This window comes from Epinephelus fuscoguttatus, linkage group LG15 (genome assembly GCF_011397635.1).
Source record: "Epinephelus fuscoguttatus linkage group LG15, E.fuscoguttatus.final_Chr_v1".
In the NCBI taxonomy this organism is placed as follows: domain Eukaryota; kingdom Metazoa; phylum Chordata; class Actinopteri; order Perciformes; family Serranidae; genus Epinephelus; species Epinephelus fuscoguttatus.
Window position 1 is genome coordinate 39,301,547 of NC_064766.1, and position 24,252 is coordinate 39,325,798.

General features: G+C 40.7%; 2 protein-coding genes across 3 annotated transcripts in view; one reads left to right on the forward strand and one right to left on the reverse strand.

The window, feature by feature from the left end:
- efr3a (EFR3 homolog A (S. cerevisiae)) overlaps positions 1-24,252 on the forward strand; it is a 578,128-nt gene that overhangs the window by 97,088 nt on the left and 456,788 nt on the right. The gene's annotated exons all lie outside the window — the stretch shown is intronic.
- adcy8 (adenylate cyclase 8 (brain)) overlaps positions 1-24,252 on the reverse strand; it is a 149,037-nt gene that overhangs the window by 26,241 nt on the left and 98,544 nt on the right. Inside the window, exons 8-13 of one of the 2 annotated variants that reach the window (XM_049598476.1) lie at positions 21,059-21,256; positions 16,978-17,078; positions 14,603-14,804; positions 11,061-11,150; positions 10,336-10,508; positions 7,016-7,094 (exon numbers count right to left, since the gene is read on the reverse strand). In XM_049598476.1, coding sequence (XP_049454433.1) covers positions 7,016-7,094; positions 10,336-10,508; positions 11,061-11,150; positions 14,603-14,804; positions 16,978-17,078; positions 21,059-21,256 — 843 coding nt within the window. The remainder of the gene's footprint in view (positions 1-7,015; positions 7,095-10,335; positions 10,509-11,060; positions 11,151-14,602; positions 14,805-16,977; positions 17,079-21,058; positions 21,257-24,252) is intronic. The other variant, XM_049598475.1, reaches the window with a different exon arrangement.

Below are 24,252 nucleotides of genomic sequence, written 5' to 3' on the forward strand. Positions count from 1 at the left end.
CTTTTTGCAAGACTTCATTTATCTGACAGCTGGGCTTACTGCTTCATTCATTCATCTTCTAACCGCTTCATCCTCTTGAGGGTCACGGGGGGGCTGGAGCCTATCCCAGCTACATCGGGCGAGAGGCAGGGTACACCCTGGACAGGTCGCCAGACTATCGCAGGGCTGACACATAGAGACAAACAACCATTCACGCTCACATTCACACCTACGGACAATTTAGAGTCACCAATTAACCTAGTCCCCAATCTGCATGTCTTTGGACTGTGGGAGGAAGCCGGAGTGCCCGGAGAGAACCCACGCTGACACGGGGAGAACATGCAAACTCCGCACAGAAGGGCTCCCACACCCGGGATCGAACCGGCAACCCTCTTGCTGTGAGGCGAGAGTGCTAACCACCACACCACCGCCCGGGCTTACTGCTTCCATTTTAAATTTAGAGCTTCCATTTTTGACCAAAAATCATTTTAGAGATCTGCCTGGAGCAGGGAAACATATTTGAACCTTATGGTAACACTGCACATTAGGTCTCAGTTAGCCTATCGACATTGAAAAAGGTCTAAATGAGCATTCAGAAATATGTTTTACCACAAGATGGCTCCTCTGCAGTGGGATCTCTTACTATATAATGACGAAAACTCTGCCTGTGTGTGTGTTCCACGTTTTTCTCCCCACTGACTTGGTCAGTCCATGTGAAATTTGGCACAGTGGTAGAGGGTCATGGGAGGATGCCAATGAAGCAATATTACATCAATTGGCCAAAGGGGGGCGCTATAGCAACCGATTGAAATGTCAAACTTTGAATGGGCATATCTCATGCCCTGTATGTCGTAGAGACATGAAACTTTGCACAGAGATGCCTCTCCTCATGAGGAACACATTTGCCTCAAGAACCCATAACTTCCGCTTATATAGATTTTCCACCATTTTGAATTTTTTGAAAAACACTTCAAATGGATCTCTTCCTAGGAAGTTTGAGCGATCTGCATGAAACTGGGTGAACATAATCTAGGGACCAATATCTAAAGTTCCCTCTTGGCAAAAGTTGGAAAACTTCCTAACACTGAGCTTCTATAAGGCAATGAATATTGCGGAGGGCGTGGCTCATCACATAAAGGTTCAGGCTTAGAGATAGAGTAAGTAGCACAGACATTCGGACAGAGCTCGGAGTAGAGCTGCTGCTCCTTTGTGTCAGGGGTCAGTTAAGGTGGTAGAAGCATCTGATCCGGATCCTCCGGGGCGCCTCCCATTAGAGGTGTTGCAGGCATATCCAACTGGTATCTCATCTGGCCTGAGAACGTCTTGGAGTCCCCCAGGAGGAGCTGGAAAGCACTGCTGGGGAGAGGGATGTCTGGGATGCTTTGCTCAACCTGCTGCCCCCGCAACCCGACTTCAGATAAGTATGATGACTTGTTATTTTATTTCCTCTGTGGCATTACTTCTTCATTATCACTTGTGCCATTCGGTAAGCTTGACTAATCTACTGGTCTTAAAATGTTTCAGAAGAAAAGCAGGGTGTCAAAAAAAAAAAAAAATCCTAACGATTTCAAAATAAGAGCCTTGTCTGCAGCCTCGTAATGAAATGCTTCATGTTCACTGTGCTTGATAATGTAATTACTGTTCTGACAGGAAGCAGAGTTCATGAAGAACAACCTCATCTGGCGTCAGTGCTCTGCTGCCTTTAGTTTATTATGTACAAGGAGGACTGTGTTCGGCTTTTAAAGAAACAAAAATCAATATCATACGGCAGAATGCACATAAAAGTGTCAAGAAATGGCTTAACTCAGTACCTTATCTTGCATTACCTACAGTTAAATGTACAATAATACAGTTAAAGAGTGTAGTAGTCCTTCCTGTGTGCTTCAAATCCTTCTATAATCATCTATCAGTGTGTTTCTTTGTATTTCTGATCAAAGATTTTTTCAGGCTCACATAATAAGAAGCAGCTCCAACATAATATTTAGGGAAAATGTGTGCAAATGTTGCTTTGTGGGTTATTGTGAATACATCATTCACAACACTTTAACACAGTTAACAAGCACTGAATGAGAGCTTCAATGAGATTCTTGTAATGAAAAAGGCAGAGAAGAAGAATAGTCTCCTCCATCTTTCTGCTCTAATAGGCTCCTCTTCACAACACAATAAAATCACTAAAATGCCTCCTCTGAAAGGAGCACTAATGTTTTCACACCCTCTGCATTTTCTCAACAATAGATGACGGTGCTGTGAGTTTGCAGCTACAAAGGGTTGGAAAGCCCTCTTCTTGTTCCCTGTAATCCAAGTGATGAGGCTGTTTCATTATTCCACTGTGTTGTTTGGTTATACAGTACATCACCTCTGCTTTACTCCACCAATACATGTTTCTGTTGGACCTTTGCTCCAGGCAGCACACTGACTCCTCTCTCTGAGATTTGTGATCATTGTTTGAGTCGATTACAGGAGGCTGTGGTTCACTGCAGTACGAGGAGGTGTGGCTGTGGTCCACTTTATTTTGATCCAACAGATCAATACTCAATCAGATCTTATTTACTGATGTTCCTCTCTAAACATCTACGATATCAGTCCCATCGAGGCTTAAATTTGTTTCTTCTGGATTCAGGTATTGATGAGCCATAAAGAAATCAAAGCCTTAAAAGGATAGTTCAGTTTTTAAACAATGTTGTATGAGGTACTTATCTTACTATATAATGACGAAAACTCTGTGTGTGTGTGTGTGTGTGTGTGTGTGTGTGTGTGTGTGTGTGTGTGTGTGTGTGTTCCATGTTTTTCTCCTCACTGACTTGGTCAATCCATGTGAAATTTGGCACAGTGGTAGAGGGTCATGGGAGGATGCCAATGAAGCAATATTACATCAATTGGCCAAAGGGGGGCGCTATAGCAACCCATTGAAATGTCAAACTTTGAATGGGCATATCTCATGCCCCGTATGTCGTAGAGACATGAAACTTTGCACAGAGATGCCTCTCCTCATGAGGAACACATTTGCCTCAAGAACCCATAACTTCCGCTTATATAGATTTTCCACCATTTTGAATTTTTTGAAAAACACTTCAAATGGATCTCTTCCTAGGAAGTTTGAGCGATCTGCATGAAACTGGGTGAACATAATCTAGGGAGCAATATCTAAAGTTCCCTCTTGGCAAAAGTTGGAAAACTTCCTAAAACTGAGCTTCTATAAGGCAATGAATATTGCGGAGGGCGTGGCTCATCACATAAAGGTGTAGAACATCTCAAGGGTTTCACCCATCACCACGCAACTTTGTAGGCATATGACCACACATAATCTGAGGGGACCCCTCCATTATTGAGCCCATCAAACAAAATGGGGGCGCTAGAGAGCTCATTTCTTATCTAGGCCTAACCGCCATATGGATTTTTACTAAACTTGGTAGATATGTAGAACAGGACGCCTCAAGGTGACTGGAGAAATTTAACTCTAATTGGCAACTGGGTGGCGCTATAACAACAGAAAAATGCTTCAAAATGGCTAAAATGCGACCGATCGCTGTGGCTCCCCCTGTGGACCAATGTTGGTGTTGTTTTCTAATTTTTGGTATGACTAAGTCATGGTATGGTATGCTGTACATAATCACGGAAACTGTCAGTGTGTCATTCTGTCAGTCAGTCATTCTGTCTGTCCCACGTTTTTCTACTCACTGACGTGGTCAATCTATGTGAAACTGCACATAGGCATTGAGGACTGGCATAGGTAGAAGGCGACAAAGCTACCAATGGCTATGGACTAGTCCATAGTAAGTGTGTTACCTACACCAGATATCCAAGTCGGCATGCTGACATGGAAGCTAGGCAATGTGCTGCTGTGGAAGGAGGGTCAGCAATGAAACTAATTTTAGCCACCTAAAAAAATATTTCACAGATTAAGTATTCGCTATATTGAGAGAATTTTCACTGCTTCACCTTTTCCACATCTATGCTCTCTTCAAAGAGGTAAACTGTTCTGCACTGTGTGCAACACACACAACATCGACTGACACACTTTTCTACCACAAAAGACACCCGGAGAATGACTGAAATGGGTAGAGACAGTCACTATGACAGGGGCATCCAGATCTATTGCAACTGCTGATAGAACTTAGTGGTAACTTTACTGTGGTATTAATCACAAATTCAGAACAGTGCAATTTTACTGTCGCTGCAACAAGTTGCCTTTATAATTAATGAATTACACAAAACTAAAATAACCACCTCGCGATTGTATGCTTCCATGAAACAGGTCAAGATCTAAATACAGTTTATATCCATGTCTGTGAAAACATGGATGCTTCACACACATCTTCCCCCTGACAGCACAGAAGATCTATACAACCAGCATAGTTTCAGATGGACACCCAAGATTAGAGTCACCAATTCAAAATCTGGTCAAATGTCTCCTTTTCTGGGGCGCTGGTGGCTTAGTGGTAGAGCAGGCGCCCCTTGTACAAGGCTGTTGCCGCAGTGGCCCAGGTTCGACTCCAGCCTGTGGCCCTTTGCTGCATGTCACTCCCTCTCTCTCTCCTCCCTTTCATGCTTATCTGTCCTATCCATTAAAGGCTAAAAAGCCCCCAAAAATATATATAACAAAATAAATAAATAAATAAAAAATCATGTGAATAAGACAGATGCAAGGTCACAGTTTAACCAAGTGAAATTGGTGCCAAATTTTAACAAAGTCCCTCAAAGGGTCCTTAAAATATCACAGTAATGAAAATTGGACAGACAGACAACCCAAAAACATAACGCCATCAGCCAAAGCTGTCACCAGCCTGGAGGCATAAAAACTGTTTTTGCAATTTTATTGCAAAAAAAACTCTGAAACATTTCAGCATACGTTGTAATTTATAAGAAAAGCTGCCATAAATCAGCATTTAAGGCAGCAACAATGCACCAAAGGGACTGACGATGATACATTCAACTGAGAAATGTCAAAAGGTTGAAGCAATCCAGTCTCATGTTTTAAGTTGCCGCTGACATTTAAAATATATAACCCTGATCACCTCTGTAGAGCTGTTTTAAAATGCAAATTATTATAAGATTGTCACATAAATATTCAGTCAGTATGTTGGGTGATATGGCATGCACATGATGTAAATGGACATATATTTTAGGATATAGAGTTGTAACACAACAGCTGCTGTGAGCCTGAGCATGAGCGATAAAACCCTAAAGTGCTTTTCTCTCACCCAGTATCGATTTTCCCCAAAGATCATTTAGAATATTTTGGAGAAAATGACAGTGCTCACATTGTGATTTAACCTGGCACATCAAACCATTAACACCACAACACAAAGAAAGCTGGATCACATTTTGCACCCTGGACCTCCCTGCAGAGAGTAAACACTCTCTTTTATATGCACTCTTTTCTCTTGGCCTGATGCATCGCACACAAACAGCTTTTCAGAGCTGTGAGTGTTACACGCCTCGTGCTGCGAGTTGTCATTGTCTCTGCTTTGCCAAACAAGTGGCAGAATTGACCCTGAGAAAATCAATATGCCGCTGGATGACTTCAAATGCAGCTGCTTTCTACTTCCACGGGGCGACAAAGGACCCTCAATTACAGCGGGCTCCCCTCCATCTCTGACCGACGCCGAGCTGCTGAACTGCATGATCAAAGGTTGCCATAGAGAGAGCATGAAAGCAGAGCGGCGATACCAGTTTCCATCAAGCTGCTGACTCTGACCGCATCTTTAGAAAAATGGCTCGTATTATGTGTCAGATGTTTTAACTAAGTGGTTTGTTTCTGTTTTTCTATGTGTCTGAAGATGCATCACTCAGGTCAGAGATTACACAGCAGTAACACCTGACAGGATGCTTTTTCTCTGGTGTTATGAATATAATGCTTCTGCTTGGCATTAAAGGAGCTGCTGTCTACCTGCACCCTCTCATCATATTGTGCATATGTTTACCAGCAGTCTAACCAAAGGCTGTATTTTCTTCTGTTTTATTCCTTTATTCTACAACCTCTCAGACTTGTATAGAGCCCCTTGGAGAGATGTATCCAAATCTCCACATTGGGAGCTGTCGTCATAGTGACACTGTATTTCAGCTTAGAGACACTTTTGGTTTCATTTGTTTTAAGATATCTATTTCTGAAGTTTTTGCCCAATGGTTCATAAGATATCCTACGAATTACAAATCCGTTCTCACTTTAACTTGTCAAATACTGCTGCTTTGTCAGTGATTTTGGTATCAGAGAGCGACACAGAGAGGCATCCTTTGCAACGGTATGATACACACAGGGCACGTCAGTTTTAGAGGCAGCAGACAACAACCCAAGTTGGAGACTGGTGGGTCAAAACAAGCTCCGACTTTCACCGGGGAGCACGCTGTTTGGTTCCCGAGTGAATTTTAAGCCAAACCATGATTATTGGTCTAAACCTAACCACTTGCTTTTGTTGCTTAAACTTAAGGAATCCAACCTGAAAATGAAGTGTTTGACCTGCGCTTTAAGTTTATTTTTAAGAAGACTGTATGCATGTACCGTCTGTGAATGTCCAAAAAGGTACCTAGGCATCATATTTTGACATGTATGTCCACAGACAAGGCAGCAGTATTTGACGAGTTGGAATGAAAACATGTGGAAATGACCCCTCAAGAATCACGTAATATCCTTAACATAAAGTTACGGAGGTTCGGTTTTGTCAAGTTGAGTTACTGAGCTTAGATTCAGGGAAACACACGGTGATGACGTACTTAAATCTGACTCAAAGTTCATATGCTTCTGAACAGTGGGCTCCTGGGGAAAGACCTGTGTTTTGTAATGTATCCACCACCCTAACCTGCAACCTTACTGGACCGCTTGAGGCCACTACCGTCTTTACTTCCATAAGCACAATGGTTATGCGATCACAGCCTTTCAAAATACATGGGTTATGCAGGAATCTTGCCTCATCACCTCATAGGAAAATGGACGAACATGCATGAGAACAACCTGTTTTGCCGCCAGTTTCAGTGCGGCTGAATTTAGACTGTGGTGCTCGAAGAACTGAAGAAATAAAATTTTCTGGTGTGATCTTACCTGCTGCCCATGGTAAAACACAGCGAGGAGGAACATAGCCATCAGGAGCAAAGACGTCTCTTTGGTCCCCAGGAAATTTCTGTTGGTACAACAAGAGAGACAGTACAGCTGAAAGAGGGAGTTTGTTCATTTCCACCCTTTCTGTCACCTCACTGATTCAAAGAAGAGCCTGTTCAGCTAAGACAAGTATACGGTCATGTTCTGTTTGTTTTGCTTCAGCTCTACATGTGACAACACAGTGTGTGACTGAAATTCAGTTAAGTACTCTGATGTATTTTCCTTTGATCTAATTTTACATGTTAACCAGTCCTCTTAAAATGCAACCTTTATTTACGATGTACTGCTTTACAAAGTACAATTACTGCCTTGTGAAACAGTCAAGTTGCAGTTACAGTTTACATCTGTCTGTCCAAATTCATATGTAACCACGGCAGTTGACAGTGCTTCAAATATAGATGTTGCTGCGAAGAGGCTACAAATGTGGATGCTTCACCACAAAATCAAAAATTCATCCCCGAGTCCAAGTGAACATTTGTGCTAATTTGGAGGAAATCCCGTCAAGGCCTTCCTGAAATATCGTATTCACAAAAATGAGATGGATGCAAGGTCAAAGTGAACCTCTGACCACCACAACCTAATGAGTTCATCTTTGAGTCTAAGTGGATGTTTGTGCTAATCTGAACAAACTCCCTCATGGTGTTCTGGAGATATTGAGTTCTCAAGAATCATACGGAGTGGAACTTGCCAAATTTGAACAACAATATTCTGGAGATACTGCATTCAAGATAATGAGATGGAGCAGTCACCTGTCATAAGTCAACCACCTTTGACCACCAAAATCTAATCAGTTCATTTTGAAGTCCAAGTGGACTTGGATGCCAAGTTGGAGGAAATTACCTTGAGGCCTCTTGAGATATCATATTTACATAAATAAGATGGATGTAAGGTCACAGTGATCTGAAACTTTGACAGCCAAAGACCTCTCCAGTTCATCCTTGAGTCCAAGTAAATGTTTGTGCCAAATCTGAATAAATTCCCGTAAGGCATTCTGAAGATACCTGGTTTACGAGAATCAGATGGACCAGGTCACAGTGACCTTGACCTTTTCCTGAGTCCAAGTGCATGTTTGTGCCAAATTTGAAGGAATTCCATCAAGGCCTGAGATGAGTTCAAGACTAAAGTCAAATCACAGCAGTATATTCATAAAACAAAAAATTATTCAACAACAACTGAGAGAAAGTGACAACAAAAAGTTGAAAGACGGGTTTTTAGAGAAGACAGATTTTTCTTGCCTAATCTGCCTGTTCAGTTTGTTCCACACAGCAGGGGCCTGACTGAGAAAAAACCCCTCCTCCAAGACCTTTTGTTTTCAGCTCAGACTGTAGAAGGACCAGAAGTCCTGCAGGAGCTCACTGAGGATTAACAGAGCGATGTGCTGCTCCAAGTACAGGAGCCAGGAGGGGGTCAGCTCGGGTACAAGTTGCTGCTTCTCTTAAAATACTCTGATTTTTTAAAAGGACGTTCACTGAAACAGATTTTCATCCAAGCTGCATGTCTCCTCATGATCCAAAATGTGTTATAATTGCTGCTGAGAGAAGACACTGATCTTTGAAATGAAGAGTGAAGAAAGCACAAATTGGGCTGCTGAGGACACTCCAGTTGGTCCACAGTGCAGTTTTCATGGCAACTCGAGTCTGGAACTTATTGCAGTGGAATCACACAGTTCTCTCCCTCTGAGGTCTTTTCATCATGACCTTCTCTCTCGTACCCCAGAGGGCCTTAAAGAAATGAACCTGACTCCATCAGCTTACTGTGAAGCTTGTGTGGAAATCTCCACTTTTTCTTTCATGCTTATATGCTCAGACTGCCTTCATACAATGTCACTGTAAAGGTCACTGTACTATCATTGGGAACACATGCAAGATGAGTTTTCTCACATTTGCAACCCTTATGTGCAGGAAAAAAGGTCAACGTGGCTTTCTGACGTGTGTTTGAATAGGAAGAGGCGAGGAAATGGCCGAGTAGCGAGGAGATATTAATGTACCTGTCTTTACTTTAACATGAACTCTGCAAGCATTAAAGAGTTAGTTTCTATAAAACTTGTTCAGCAATGGGTATAAAATCTAATCAGATCATTGGGGGAACTGCCTGGCGCTAAAGTTTCTGTCCCAGGTAGAAAACGGTGGTAAGTTTCGGTCATGTTTTTTTTTTTTTTTTTTCTTGAGGTACTGTTCATGCAAAACAAAGTCTACAGGCAGAGAGACGGACATCTGAAAATTTTCAGATGAACAAGTTGCAACTAGAATAACCGCCCTGCAGTTATATGCCTCTGTGCACCAGTCAAGCTTTGAAAACATGGATGTCTCACACCCATTGTCCCCCTGACAGCACAGAGGATCTATACAATAAGCACAGTTTCAAGGTGGACACCCAAGATTAGACTCACCAATTCAGTATCTGACCAAAACTCAAACGTCTAATGATTATTATACATTTGTGTGAAGTTTTGTCATCATAAGCATATGAATTCTTAAGTTATGGCCAAAAACAAATTCTGTGACACCACATTTACCTTGACCTTTGCCCTTCGATCACTAAAGTCTAATCAGTTTATTGTTTAGTCCAAGTGGATGTGTTTGTGTCAAATTTAAAGAATTCTTTCAAGGTGTTCTTGAGATATCCTGTTCACAAGAATGAGGCAAATGTAAGGTCACACTGACCTTGACCTATGACCACCAAAATCCAATCAGTTCATTCAAGTCTAAGGGAAAGTTTGTGCCAAATTCCAATAAATTCCTTCAAGGTCTTCTTGAGACATTCTCAAGAATGAGATGGATGGAAGGCCACAGCAACGTTGACCTTTCACCCTTGACTGCTAAAATCTAATCACTTCATCTTCGAGTCCAAGTGAATGTTTGTGCCAAACTTGAAGACATTCCTTCAAGGCACTTTGAGATACCACATTCATGAGGATGAGACAAACAAGGTCAAATTGACCTTGAACTTTGGCGTATGACCACCAAAAATTCAAAGTTCATCGTTGAGTCCAAGTGGAAGTTTGTGCCAAATTTTAAGAAATTCTCTTGAGGCGTTCTTGAGCTATAGTGTTCACCTGGATGGGACACACATACGTACATATGCAGGGCTGGACGGGCAACCCGAAAACATAATGCCTCCGGCCACGGCTATCACCGGCACAGAGGGCTAACAATGTACCACCAAATTTCATGAGGAGTCTCAGAGAAAATCTTGTATTGAGAAATGAGTGGAGTTTAACAGAAGCTTGATTCATTAGGCTGATATTGATAACGAACACTCACTCTGTGTTGTGGTGGACGGTGTCGTAGCGAACAAACAGCGAGGTGTAGAAGGCTTCGGTCAGCAGTGAGTAGATGGCGATCATCACCAGCAGCACTGCCAACTTCAATACCGAGTTCAGCCGTAGGAACACCGCACACGTCACCATCGCCAGGACCCCCGTGAACACAAAATACTGGGGAAACAAAGACATGTACTTAACATCAGTGGGTCCATGATCCTTTACTTAAACAGGTTACAGGACATGCTGGTGTGAAATTTCACGGCTAAATTCTCTGAGACTTGGCAAAGTTTGTGTGTCTAATCTAATATTCCAGTCTGGATTTGTCCCAGCTAAAAAAGAGTCAATAACTCCTTTTTATGGATCCAAAAACTGCTCTTATTTCTACAAACAAAAGCTCTTGTCCTGAACCTCAAGGGGGGAGAAGGTTGTAACATATACATGCAACGATATGTGATTCAACCCAGGCTTGCAGCTATAAAATGTTACTCCCTCTTTGAGTCCATCAATCAGCTGCATATTTTGTGAGCAAAGTAACATAATGGATGTTTTCTCCGTGACGTTCTGATGGCTTCATCAGTCGCCGTTGTCTGAGGCGAGACCTCCCTCTGGGTGTGAGCAGATGTCGTGGATGTTTAATTCATCATTTTGCCGCTGTCGCTGAAGTGAAAAAAACACAACAGATGGACCTGACTGCAAAATTCAGACACCTCATTTAGTCGGTACCTCTGGGTAGAAGCAGATGTCTGGGATGGAGGCCGATTCGTTGTACGTCTGGTTCCTGAAGGTGCTGGACTTGTCGAAGTCGCACCACAGCTGCGAGAGACCAACAGGGGGATTACTGTTGTTGTACAGTATAAACCTGATGCAGGATCAGTGTGAAAATTCCCTTTTCATGCATTTTTTCATCCAGCCTTTAATGTTTGAAGAAATCTACAGCTCACTGTGAGTGAACAGGGAGAGAGACGGATCTCTGCAGGAAGCTGCAACATTTTCATATTAATAAACAGTTGATCTTTTACCAGAGTTAGGGCTGCACGGTTATGGCCAAAATGCTAATTATTTTTGATCAATATTGAGATCACGATTATTTATCATGACTATTTATTGATTTTAGACACAAAATATTTTCATTGCACTTTCACATTTAAATGAACTTTGACTTTCACTTCTATGTTGTGCTACTTTCCTGCTAATGTACAAAGTTGTGCATCCAAATAAGAAGGTCCTTCTTTTGACCCAAAATTAAATCAACAGAGCGCTGCCTTAACTTTCAAGTTTCAACTCTTTGCATCAAAGTAGAATTACAGCTGTGTGGTTGAATGCCTCCACCAAACAAGTCAATCAACACATCCTCACGCCAACCTTGTCACATATTGATGTTCGGTCATGGACCTTCCGTGTCAAGATACGACGGGAAAAGTACCCTGGGTGAGTTGGTTGTTGGCGTTCTGGGATGCCGTGCCAAGTTCTGCCTGTTATATGAATTGTCCATTTTCAAAACACACTTCCGTTTTCACAGTAAATGTACAGTTTGCATACAGTCTCTTTCAAAATAAAAGCACTATGTCAGTGCAGCACCGCAAATTGATTGTTCCTTCAACAGCAAATGCACATGGTTGTGTTTTGCTAACACACACACACACACACACACACACACACACGTGGTTGGGTTTCGGAAAAAAGAACAGGGTTTGGCTTCACTATCTACTATAGTGCAAAAACATTGCCCGCCAGGGTGAAAGTCAGTGGTTGTTGGACCCAGCCAGACGCCCTACTTGGACTACACCACCTTAACTGTCATTCTTGTCCTGCCGCGTTTCCCCTGACGCCACCAGGCAGCACCATTAAACTATAACCACGACCATGCACGTATCATGCCAACGTGAAAGGAAAGCTTTTTTCGTCTGTGTCTTACACGGGCAGACACTCCCCAAGTGCTGGATTTCGCCGACTTCGTAGTGAGACCTGGTTGAGTCAACTTGCAATTACAGTTTACGTCCATGTCTGTTTAGATTCATATGTAGCCATGACAGTTAACCATGCTTCAAATATGGACGTTGCTACAAAGAAGCTACTAATTCCTGGTGTAATACCTGGTGTGGCTACACATTTTGACAACTAAAGGCCTGTCTCAATTAGATGCCTGGCCTGGCTGCCAAGCAGTTCATTATAATAGAAGTTCACATCTTTGCTGAGCAGCAATTTTGTGTAAAAGGAATTAAAAGCCTGTCTCAATAATATAAGCTCATTGAGTTCAGTGATTTGAGCAAATAAAAGCCTGGGCTACTAATTGAAATTTTATGGTAATACTCGATTTATTGTGCAGCCCACACTAGAAAAGAATTCATGCTTTGCTGGAGCACAATATCAGCATCAGCAGGGAATTTATCTCCAAGATGCAAAGTGCTTCACACATAAGAACAGATCAACTTTGATGTTTTAGCTTTGTCTCTTTCTGCAACTAAAAGGTTGTATTTTCAAGAGAGCATTGTTTAGTGTTCACTGTGTGTGCAGCAGGAGAAAGCAACTTTTAGCTATGTGGGGATACTACATCGTGATGTACGATTATTGCTTTTACCCTGAAAGCAGTTCAGTGGCTTCTATTAGCAACAACATGTGTTTGCAAGAGTCGCAAAATGTTTACACTGAATGTATCTGCAACATGTTCCCTTACAATACTCTTAATTTCCTTTGCTACAATATCGCCCTGTGGCAACTAAAGCACAATTAGCATTTTTATGGTTCCGCTTCGACAACTCAAAACACTTACTGATGCTGAACATCAATAACTCAGAATGTAAATGGATGATTTAACAATTCCCTTGTAAGAGCAACCAACAAATTGCAATTTGTGTTTCTCCACTTTGAGTTCCTTTACACAAACAAACCTCTCCAAGGTCATGTCAGTTTCTTTAGGATTAGTCAGTCTATTTTTCTTTGAGGAACTGATTGTTTTCTCACCAGATGAGGCCTGGGGGTTCTATATAATCCACTCCACTTTATGCAATCAGAGACCTTGCAACACCAAAAGCTAATTATCAGCTTGTTTCATGTGCTTTAGTTAAGTAATGAGTTGCGAGGCTGGTGTCTTTCAGAGGCCGCTCTGCAGAAGAACATCGCTGCCATATCAGGTAAAACGGAGTCGATAAGGTTGACTTTCAGACAGTAATAATAAAAAAGGCTTTCAAATTAATTAATCTCAACATTATGAAAGAGGCTGTTATTTGATGCTGCAACAACAAGCCGATCACATAATCCTCATTGTTTTGAAATTCAAACTAATTTCATGGATAAATGCTTGAAACACATCTCCTTCACATCAATTAAACCACTTTTCAGTTTCATTTTTCAAAGTCGACTTTGGAGTTATTTGTCCCCTTTTGTGATTGATTATAATATGAAGCTGTTTTTTATATCTTACAGACGTGCTTTAAAGGTCCAGTGTGTAGGATTTGGGGGGCTAAGAGAGTCTCATGCCGATGCCTTAAAAAATGACATGACAATTTATACTCAGTGTTCGCATCATAGTCACTTATACATCCTGTGTGATACTTTGAGTATAATTGATATAATGCTCACCAGAGAATGACTTATCCTACATAGAGAGCAGGTCCTCATCCAAAGAGATCACGATGTTCCTACAGTACCATTGAATGGACGAATCAAACACTAGACAGGGCCATATGCCTTTTTCCAGTTATTTTTTTATCAGCCAGTGTAATTAGCAGCCCCTCCACAACAAGATAAGATAAGATAAGATAAGATAAGATAAGATAAGATAAACCTTTATTGTCTGTCACAAGTAACAGAAATTTGTCTCTGGCAAGCTCTGAAATAAAATACACAATAACACACAAAACACAAAAGCTGAAACTGCTTTCTTTAGTGTTTTTACCAGTTTATATTGCCAGGTCTGGTATATTGTTTTGGAGAGAAAAGACCCCCACGGATCATTTGGCTACTGGTAAAATCCTCCTGGACCAAGAATTCTGACGGAATCTAACCGGGAGTTTATGCTTCACACATGAGAGAACTTTCAGCTGGATGAGATATGCAGCGCTCACTGCTAGATGCCACTGAATCCTACACACTGCTTCTTTAAATGTTCGCACTATTTTAAGGTCTGGCTTAGTTAAGTTTTAGGTTTCACCACGAATCACAAAGAATAAGCCTGGTGTTATTCTTTGTTTTTCTGATTGTCAACAAATCAACTCAGTGTATATTCTGGAATCAAACAACAATATGAAAGTTGAAATCAAACTCACTATATTGATCATGGCTGCCAGAAAGTTGATGAGGATTGAGACGAAGATGATGACGTTTCGCGCTGCGTACGTCTCGTTGATCCAGCAGCAGGCTTTGCGCAGGACCAGAGGCAGACATTTGTAGTCCTCCGCTGTCGTAACTAGGACCAGACAGGAATGGAGGACGATGAGGACTGAGAACTGGATCACCATGGTTATCATCCTGCAGAAACACAATGAATGGCAAAAAAAACAATAATACCATCAGCTGTGGGCCTTATGATACAACATGTGAGGAGTGGACCATCGTAACACACTGAAGCATCATATTAAACATGCTGACAGAAATTAGTATGATTGAAAACCTTTAAATGTTTGAATACATTTTTATTTTAAATTGCATAACTAGATCAATATCCTCTATTAAAAGAACTTTATTTCTAAATATGAGATACATAACAGATCAATTTTTTATTAAACTCAGCTAGATGATGTATTTTCTCACAGTTTCTTTCTGAGTTTTTGAAAAATGTTCCCACTTTAAGATAAATGCGTATCTATTCTGATAACTTTCATACACCTCACTTTCGTCATTCTACAAAAAGTCTAAATAACTTTTCATTCAAAAAACTGTGTCTGTATGAGTTGAAAATTTGTAATTTTCCAAGAGGACAAGCTGTCAAACAAACACAGCACACACACAGATGTTGCTTGCTAGCTACAGCTACTGTCTGTGTCATGGACGTATAAAAAGAAATGGCTACAGTGTTGGAAGCTGAATTCCTATAAAGAATTCCTTTGCTCAGTGGTGCAGTGGAGCCAAAAAAATTTCACGGTAAATTACCTGGATCTTCTCCATTGTACTTTAGAGCAAGCAGACGACAGATTTACAGCTGCTAACTTCTGGTTTACCCTCATCTAACCTGAATGGAGATGAATTGATTTAATCGCTGCTCTTCAAGACTTTAAATTGTGATTGGACTACAACAACTGCACTACTGACGTCTCTTATCCAACAAAAGTCTAAAGGAAATAGCTGCAAGTTGCAAGTTGGAAGTTGCAATTCCATGTTTGGTCACTGTGTAGAATTTGTGTTACAGCAAGTAATTTTTTCCTTGTATAGCAAAGGCATGACCTGCCCTACTCTACTTCTGATTGACTGGTTGCCTTCATTGGTTGGGTTGGTTAGGTTGAGGAAGCAGGAATGACATTGGTTAAGAATTGGTTAAGAATATATCAAAACTTCGAGAATATATGACTCAAACTGACTCTCAGAAACTGGTTCATGCCTTCATCTCAAGCAGATTAGACTATTGTAACGCTCTAGTCACAGGATTATCCAAACAATCAGTAGGACGCCTCCAGCTCATTCAAAATGCGGCAGCCAGAATCCTCACACGTACACGTAAATTTGATCATATTACTCCAATACTGTCAGGGTAAGCCAATCAGAGGCAGAGTAAGGCAGGTCATGTTGTCATCTTCTGAGAAAAAAACAAATTTGCGTCTTGTTGGTTCATTAGCGATTTGGGGTTCCTGACGGGGAGAATTCATGTGAACACCCACTCAAGTTGGAGCAACAACTACCCTAGTGAAAATGTTGATACTCATGTTGCAGAGTTGACATCGTATATTCAGAGACATGGAAGATGAGAGTAAATGTTAGGTCATCTTAAGTGCTATGTTGTAGACAACTGGACTTGCTTGAGCTTCTTGAAGACGTTTCACCTCTCATCAGAGAGCCTCTTGGTGAAACATCTTTAAGAAGCTCAAGCAAGTCCAGTTGTCTTCAATATAGCACTCAAGATGAGCATGACCTGGATGACTGAGAATCTTCACCAACAGAAATGTGGTATTAGGTTGTGATTACGAGTAATTAGAGAAGTTAATTATTGGTGCTAGTGAGGTATAGAGATATTTTAGTAGTTCTAGGGGATGTACTGATGAAACAACAAGTCTGGAACCAAATGACTTTGTAGTACGAAACTTCAAACTGTTATCAATGTACTGTTTAAATGATCTGAGAACTAAAATACAACACATCTGCTCTGTAGCTTCCTTGTTGTTTCTACGTCACGATTTAAAGCTCATGAACACACCGAAGTTGGAAAATCGACTTTGCAACTCGGGAAAAGGGACCATCTGAGAAGCATGTGAATGCAGCATAAAAGACAAAAATAACAATGAGTATTGTTTGATCAGAAGTGCTAAATTTGCGCTGTCCATTTATTGTGTTTTGGAAAAACTGTAGAAAGAAACTTTCTCAGAGACAATACACTGAGAACTGAAAGCTAGTCGAACAGAAGCTGACCTGGAGGTTCTTAGTTAAGTGTGAAATAAGCTTCAGTTATCAGTCAGAGCTGACCACCACATTGTAAAACCCTGTCCTCTTTTACCTGGCGGAGGGAAGCAGGCTTTGGATGGTGGTGATGAAGATGAGCACGATGAAGGCGCACACCAGGTTGGACTTGAACACCTCGTCCCTCATCTGGGAGTACTGCGCCGTGTAAAGGAGAAGGGGAAGAGAAAGGGGGAGGGAGAGGAGGAGAGGGGAAGATGGAGAAACAAATTTTCAGACAAACGGAAAACTCAACACGCTGAAATGCACCTCAAACACACAAACGCACCGCCACAGATGCATTCAATGGTTCAACCACAAGCGTTAGAGAGAGACAGGAGCCGGTGGGTTAGCCGAGGGGTCCTGGGGAAGGTGCAAAGCTGACAAGCACAATGCTAGCTGTTAGCTGTTAGCAGTTAGCTGAGTCAGAGACAACAAACGGAGAGCGCTGTGTCAAAATAGGCTAACTGTGAAGCTAAGCAGAGGTGCAAGAGAGTTTTTGAAAGCTTAACTGAAATGTGAATTCTCTGGACAATTATTTTATTTTTTCTGACAAGGCTTTAAAGCGCTAGCAACTCAACAACAGGAAAATATTAGAAAAGTAACAACAGCAAATATGTGCGTTTATGTTACTACCCTGCTAGCACTGAATGTCAAAGTGATGTCAGAAAGATGGACTCCAATGTCAGACAGGCGTTAACTTTTTGTTGCAATGAAAATCTGGTTGACGGTATTTGAAATGTCAAACTACATTAGAATTTCATGCTGTGTGGACGCTAACATTATGGCTGTTTGTTGGGTTTTGTTCTCCATACCTTACGACTAAATGTCAGTATTCTAGTCAAGATGGCGCTGACATGAGACGTTGGAGACATTAAAGACATTGGACTTTGGTTACTCAGCAACGCAACTTAAAACCAACAAAATATCGACGTCATCTGTCGTCAGTGTTCTACATCAGCTGACATGGCAGACGTTGTCCTGACATTGAATTTTGGTCACCCAGAGGCACAACCTAAATTTAATATCTAAGTCCAACAACATTGATGGCCAGTGTGGAAATATAAGAAAAGCAACGACAGCAAACAAATACATTTATGTTACTCTATAATGCAGTGTGGAGGTTTTGATACTTTTGAGAGACTTCCTACTTTTTCTCTAATACACTGAATTCAAAAGTTTGTTTTTGATCCATCCCATTGATTAAAAAATAGAGATTTTGTTCACATGACGAGTAAAAAGCTAACCTCAACCCTTTTCTCTATCGATCTGTTGCATTTTGAGGACAAGCGTTGGATAAGAAGATGTAAGCTACATGTACAAAGAAGCACAGTAAATTCTACTTTAATTCTAGTTGACAGTTTTCTCTTTCATCATAAACGTAGTTGAAGTGTTATTAGTTATCTTGGAAAAAATAGTTCATGCACATTATCATTTCCTGAAGAAAGCCCAGCGCTGATGTAAGACTCTAGACTGATGAGTCACCAGTCAGGACCGGCAGCCTGACTCATCTCAATGTTAAACTTTCCACCCCGATGACCCCCGCTGCCCCGTCCTCGCTCTGTCTCTTTCTCAAAGGGTGCTGGGAAATTAGCAAGAGGATGCTTCACGTTTTGTCACAACTTTGGCAGAAATAATAAAAAAAAAAAACGAGGGAGGCCAACAGCAAATCACTGCACATTTACTGAAGAGGTTAAGAGGTCAACCAAAAATATAAGGTTCTTGGAAAAGTTTTGAAGATGGCGGTGGGATTCAGAGGGGGAACATAGATGTGGAGGAGAAGAAGGGCCCAAATGAATCAACTCAAATGTTAAAGGTGAGCTTATTCATGGAACAAAATAAATGGGGGGTGGGGGGGGGGGGGCAAAAAGCTACAGGAGTTCATTGCATTCACCGAAGAAAAAGAACATTCAGACAGATTATCTTGTAACTATGACTTCCATATATCTTTAATAACATCTCATGATTGTAAGAGAATTGAGTGTAGATTATTAACGTTAGGTGATCAGTAAAACTGCTGCTAGAGGCTGTTCCATCAAATGTGGTTGTTATTGAATGAACTTGTCCAAGGTTACTTGTGTCAGCTGTAAATACACTAATTAACAAACTTTACCTGTACGCTAAAATTAAATCTTGTTGTCGTGCACATTTTAGGCACATTTATCCAAAATTTAGCCTGATATATTTGGTATCTTTGGAAACTCCCAATAAAATTTACAATACAGTTCTTTGAGTTTGTTTGGCTGCACTGGAACAGCTGAATGTTAAGGGATTAAATGAGGTGGGTGTCATCACAGTCCTGTTTTATCAAATTATTCAGATCTTTTGTTGTTTACAGTACATATTATATTTTTAAAATGAGGGTATGATTTGCCCCAGTGTTTCACTGTATTCTCTTCTGACCGACCCCTGAGTGTCCTTATCTTGTTTCGTTTGCTGATTAAAAAAGCTCAGCTGCAACGATGCAACTTCCATCAGTAATGTACGTTAGAGTTTGATAATGCAACACTTTTAAAACAATCCCATTGTAGTCTGGCAATTTAGTCAGGTAGTAACGTTTCAAGCTCAAGGTCTCAAAATTATGAGATGTAAAGTCATTAATATGGGATACGCAAGTCGTAAATTTGAGAAAACATCTCAGAATTTTTTTTTTCCTTCAGTGAATGCAATGTGTTCCTGTAAAAAAAGACAAAAGAAGTTGAACAAGGCAACTTTTTCCACAAGACTGTAAAAGGGTAACAGGTCCATGGCATGGACTTTTGGTCATGAGTAAACTGAAGGGAGTTCTGCAATCCTGGCAAATCAGAGCAGTAAAACATCAGTGTTTCACCCAGCTGACTATTCTGTGCTCGTCGAAGAAAAATCGCAGTTGTGTTTTTAAATTTCAGAATCAAACGTGGTTTACAAAACATTGGCAGCAATTTAAAAAAAAAGTTAATGAGTTTGTATCTGCTGTTAGAGATTAGGCGCACTGTGGTAGTTCATGCTCACTGGTATGGAGTCTAAAGTGTGCCGACTGAATAATTATCCTTTCATTATAACTAATATAAATTGATACATTTTTCAAAAACGATCAATAAGTCAATAATGACATATCATTCCTGACCTTGAGAACGGTAGTTTGACTTGACTCAAGGTCCATTTCCAGAAGTTTCAAATGTATCTGCAAACACAGACCTACATAGACTAGACCTGTCTTAAACAAGACCTGCTATTAAAGTTAATTAATTTAAATGCTGCATTAATATTTGTATTTGCAGATTAATCATTCAGTCTATTTACTTTGTCTTTGAATGGTGAGATCTTTATTTCATTTAAAGAATCAAATTGCAAAATTAGTTATAAAAAGATTTGAAATCAATTAAAATGAATACAAAATGGAAGCACAAAATTAAGACTGATTATGATAGACCTATAGTAAATAGAATTTAAAAAATGTAAAAGTCTTTAATTTCACTTCATTTATTTTATGTGTAAGGACATTCAACAGCACTTCTGTAAATGTGCCAGTGTTAGCCAGCTAGCTAATTTTCAACTGCAGTTCTTTGGCAAGATGTTTTGAAACCAATAAAAGGATTAAATTCAAATTTTATTATAATTTATCATTTAAAGGTAAAAAAAAACGGAAATAGAACTCTTAATTGACAGATTTACTTTAAATGTACGACTCATCTAAATGCAATAGTTCTTTTGTAATAGTTTATGTAACAGCTCTTTAAAACGTATCAATTTATTAACTGACTATAATCAAAAACTGTGAGTCCATAAATGTTCTGGTGGCATAAATATTCTGGTGGCACACTTCAGATTCCACACACCTGAAGACCAAATGGAGCAAAGTAATGACCCTGGATCACTATATGTGTTTTGTATTGAATTATTTCCTTCTTTCAGTTCCACTGTAAGTGTTTCTCTTTTGTTAAAGTGACTCGTGTCAATAAAATAAAATAAAATAAAATAAAAATGTTTTTTCCCCTTTACAGTACCACAGTAATATCTGATGTGCCTTTAGCTTACTCATGAAAGGAGAGAAAAATTGTTGGTTCTTGTTTTGCTTCTGAAAATCTTCATCTAAAATAGATATGAGGAGGGAGAGAGAAAGAAAAAAAAAACAGTTATCTGTCTAAAACCCCAGCTACCTTCTCTTCCAGGCTGGAGTCTTTAAACATCAGTGAGAAAGGCTTGATATGCTCTCTTCTCAACTTATCGCCACTCCGTAAGTCGATGGCGCTCTCTATTCGCTTGTTAATTTCCTCAGGACCAGAGTGGACATGCAAAGCTTGTGCGAGATGGTTTGGAAGCAGATTTATCGAATTTCTCGTTAGGGCAGCCAGAGTCTAGGGGGAAAGCACATGCACATAGAATGAACCTGCTTGTCCCCCTTTTGTTTCATTCAAGTTACAAATGAAAAAGAACAGACACACAGTTACGTTCATTACATACACAAAAGAAAAAACAAAAGAAAAGTTAAGGAAAAGGAAGAAAAGGGAAGACCAAAATGCAACGTTCGCTATCAGACAGACAAGAGCAAGTCATGCATCTCTCATTCACTCGGAGCATGTTCACTTTGTATCCATGTTAGTGGTGACGAAGCTTGCAATTATGCACGTTAAAACAAAGCTGTAATTCATGTCCACGGCTGTGACTGGAAGGAGGAATGACTGGGAATGAAAACACACAAAACGGGTGAAAATTTAAAAATATAAAGCATGAAATGGAGGGAAAAACACAACTGAGACTTTCAAAATATCAGGAACAAATACACCAATTATCTTTCGCAAGTAAAGGATAAGAAAACAATCACATTTAAATACACTGGATCCTCAAAAAGAAAATGAATTCAACCTTCAATATGTTTGAGCAGTTTTTTGAGACAAATTTAAAATGCATTATGTCCTCAAGGACAACCTTGCAAGACATTAAAATGCCATATCGTAAAAAGTAATTGAATGACACAAGGCTCTTCGGTTTACAAGGGTCTCCTCGGGTTTTAATTTACCACTTCATCACTCCCCGTCTCGCTTGGCCTTCCTTCTCTCTCTATGACAAAAATACACTGAAGGTTGTGACTTTCCGTAACTCTTTCTTTTTTTAAACTTTGAAGGACCACACTGATGGTTTCCCATGTGTAGTCCTTGTCATTCTGTTATAATTCTGGTAGGGGAATAAAGACTCATTTATTCATTCATGATAAGTGTATAAATACTGCAATTGGCCTTTTAAATACCCAACATGTGTTAGATTTTAAATGGTAGAACCCCAACAAGGTTCCGTAACCCCTCAAATTCCCGCCACAAAAAGCTTATGACCTCAGTGTCCTCACTGGGATTCAACCTGGCTGCCGACAGAGAATCCATTGGGAACAATTTGTCACTTTGATTTCCTTCCTTTAGTTACGTAATATAAAGCTCAGCGCAATAGAGGGTGCTCCATCATCTTGGGAACTGGCCACTGAAGAGCAACCTTTATAAGGACAAATTTCCATTGTGGTTTCACCAAGGACATCTTTGGCACTCGTACGTTTACTTATGTGACTACAAAAGAAGGCAGCTGACTCAAATTTTGGATGTCAGAGCATCCTTGAGCACAACAGCAAAGAAAGCTTTCAGAAAGGTCACTACATGCAGCTTCTTTACCATGTAATGTAGAGTGGGGGGGGTGATCAATACAGCATAGTACTGCCATATTTTGCGTGGCGATATTGTATTGATACACGGATACCAACTATCAATCTCTTATTATATACATCATTCATTTTGGCAAATGCACATTTTACTACAACTTTTGGTACTTGGGGTCGTCGGTGGCTTAGTGGATAGAGCAGTCACCCCATGTACGAGGCTGTTGCCGCAGCTGCCCGGGTTTGATTCCAGCCTGTAGCCCTTTGCTGCATGTCATCCCCTCTCTCTCTGGCCCCTTCATACTTAGCTTTCCTATCAGTTAAAGGCAAAATTGGCCCAAAAAGTATTTGGTACTAGAAGAATAAAATTAGTTGCTTTTCAGTCCACTAGATGGTGCTGATGTTTATTTTCCTGGTGAGGTCAGCACAGGTCTCAGTCAGCGGAATTTGGCAGGAAGTTCAACTGAGCAAAGACGGAGGCACCGGAGAAATAAATCAGAAATTTGCTGTCAGCAGTGTCACATGAGAATAAAATACTCTGGGAATACAACAAACATGAGGGCTCACCTCACACTCCACTATCCAGAGACAGTGTTAGCCACTGATGCTCCACCAAAAATTCAACTGACACTGGATACTATTAGCTCGACAAAACTACCATCCAATTCTGAGAGAGCCACGAAAATAACACAGTCCATCACCTACTTCCTGTGCAAAGATCTGCGTCCACATACCCTGGAAATCCAGAGTTCTCGCGAGAGCACAATTTGGATTTGCTCAGCGAGTCACTCTGGCAGTCAGTAATGATGCTCATTACCTATGCCCATGAAACCGAGCTCCACCAATCACATTGGTGTATCTGATATAGGCGGGCCAGAGGTGAGCTAAACAGATGACGTCAGCTGTGACGACGAAGTCCGGAATCAGTCAATAAACATTGCAAGATGGCTACGGATGAACACCAGTTGTTTGAAACGGCTTTGGCCGCTACAATGAACGAGTTAGACTTGGCTTTTTCTCTAAAAGAGGAACAGAAGACGGCGCTCAAGTCTTTCCTTTGCACGAAGGACGTTTTTGCTGTTTTGCCGACCAGATACGTCTAATCTACCAGTTAGCTCCACTGGTAGCTAAGCTCTGGATACATCACCCCGTGTATTGTTCTGATTGGTCGTAGTGTTATCCAATTGCGTGCAGTGATATTTACAAATGCATGCTTGGTGCCGCCCCTCGAGTTGGGCCATTTGCATTACTCATAGCCAGACCCTAAATCTTTCTAGATTTGGTTCTGGATTTCCAGGCTAGTGTCCACACAGCACTGTTGGAAACCAAGGCTTTTGTTACATGCTAAAAACACATGAACCTAGGTATGTGACTCTGCCCCCACATTTTTTCAGCAACACAGCCGTAGTGAAACATAAATCTGAGGAATCTTTGAGTGCAGCAGGAAGGGTGGCATTCACCTGTGACGCCTGGACTTCAAGGTCAGTGGATTCACATGTGACTATAACGACACATTATCTGACAGAGGACAGGAGACTGCTGTCTCACATCCTCCAAACTAGAGCAGGACACCAACGTCACACCGGAGCAAACACTGCAGACCTCCTGTAACAAACTACACTTCTAACATGGGTGTTACCATTCAGTTAGCAGGATATTTGCATAGGAAGTGTTTCACTCACGCTCTTAATCTGTCCTCAGAGGGCGTTAAAT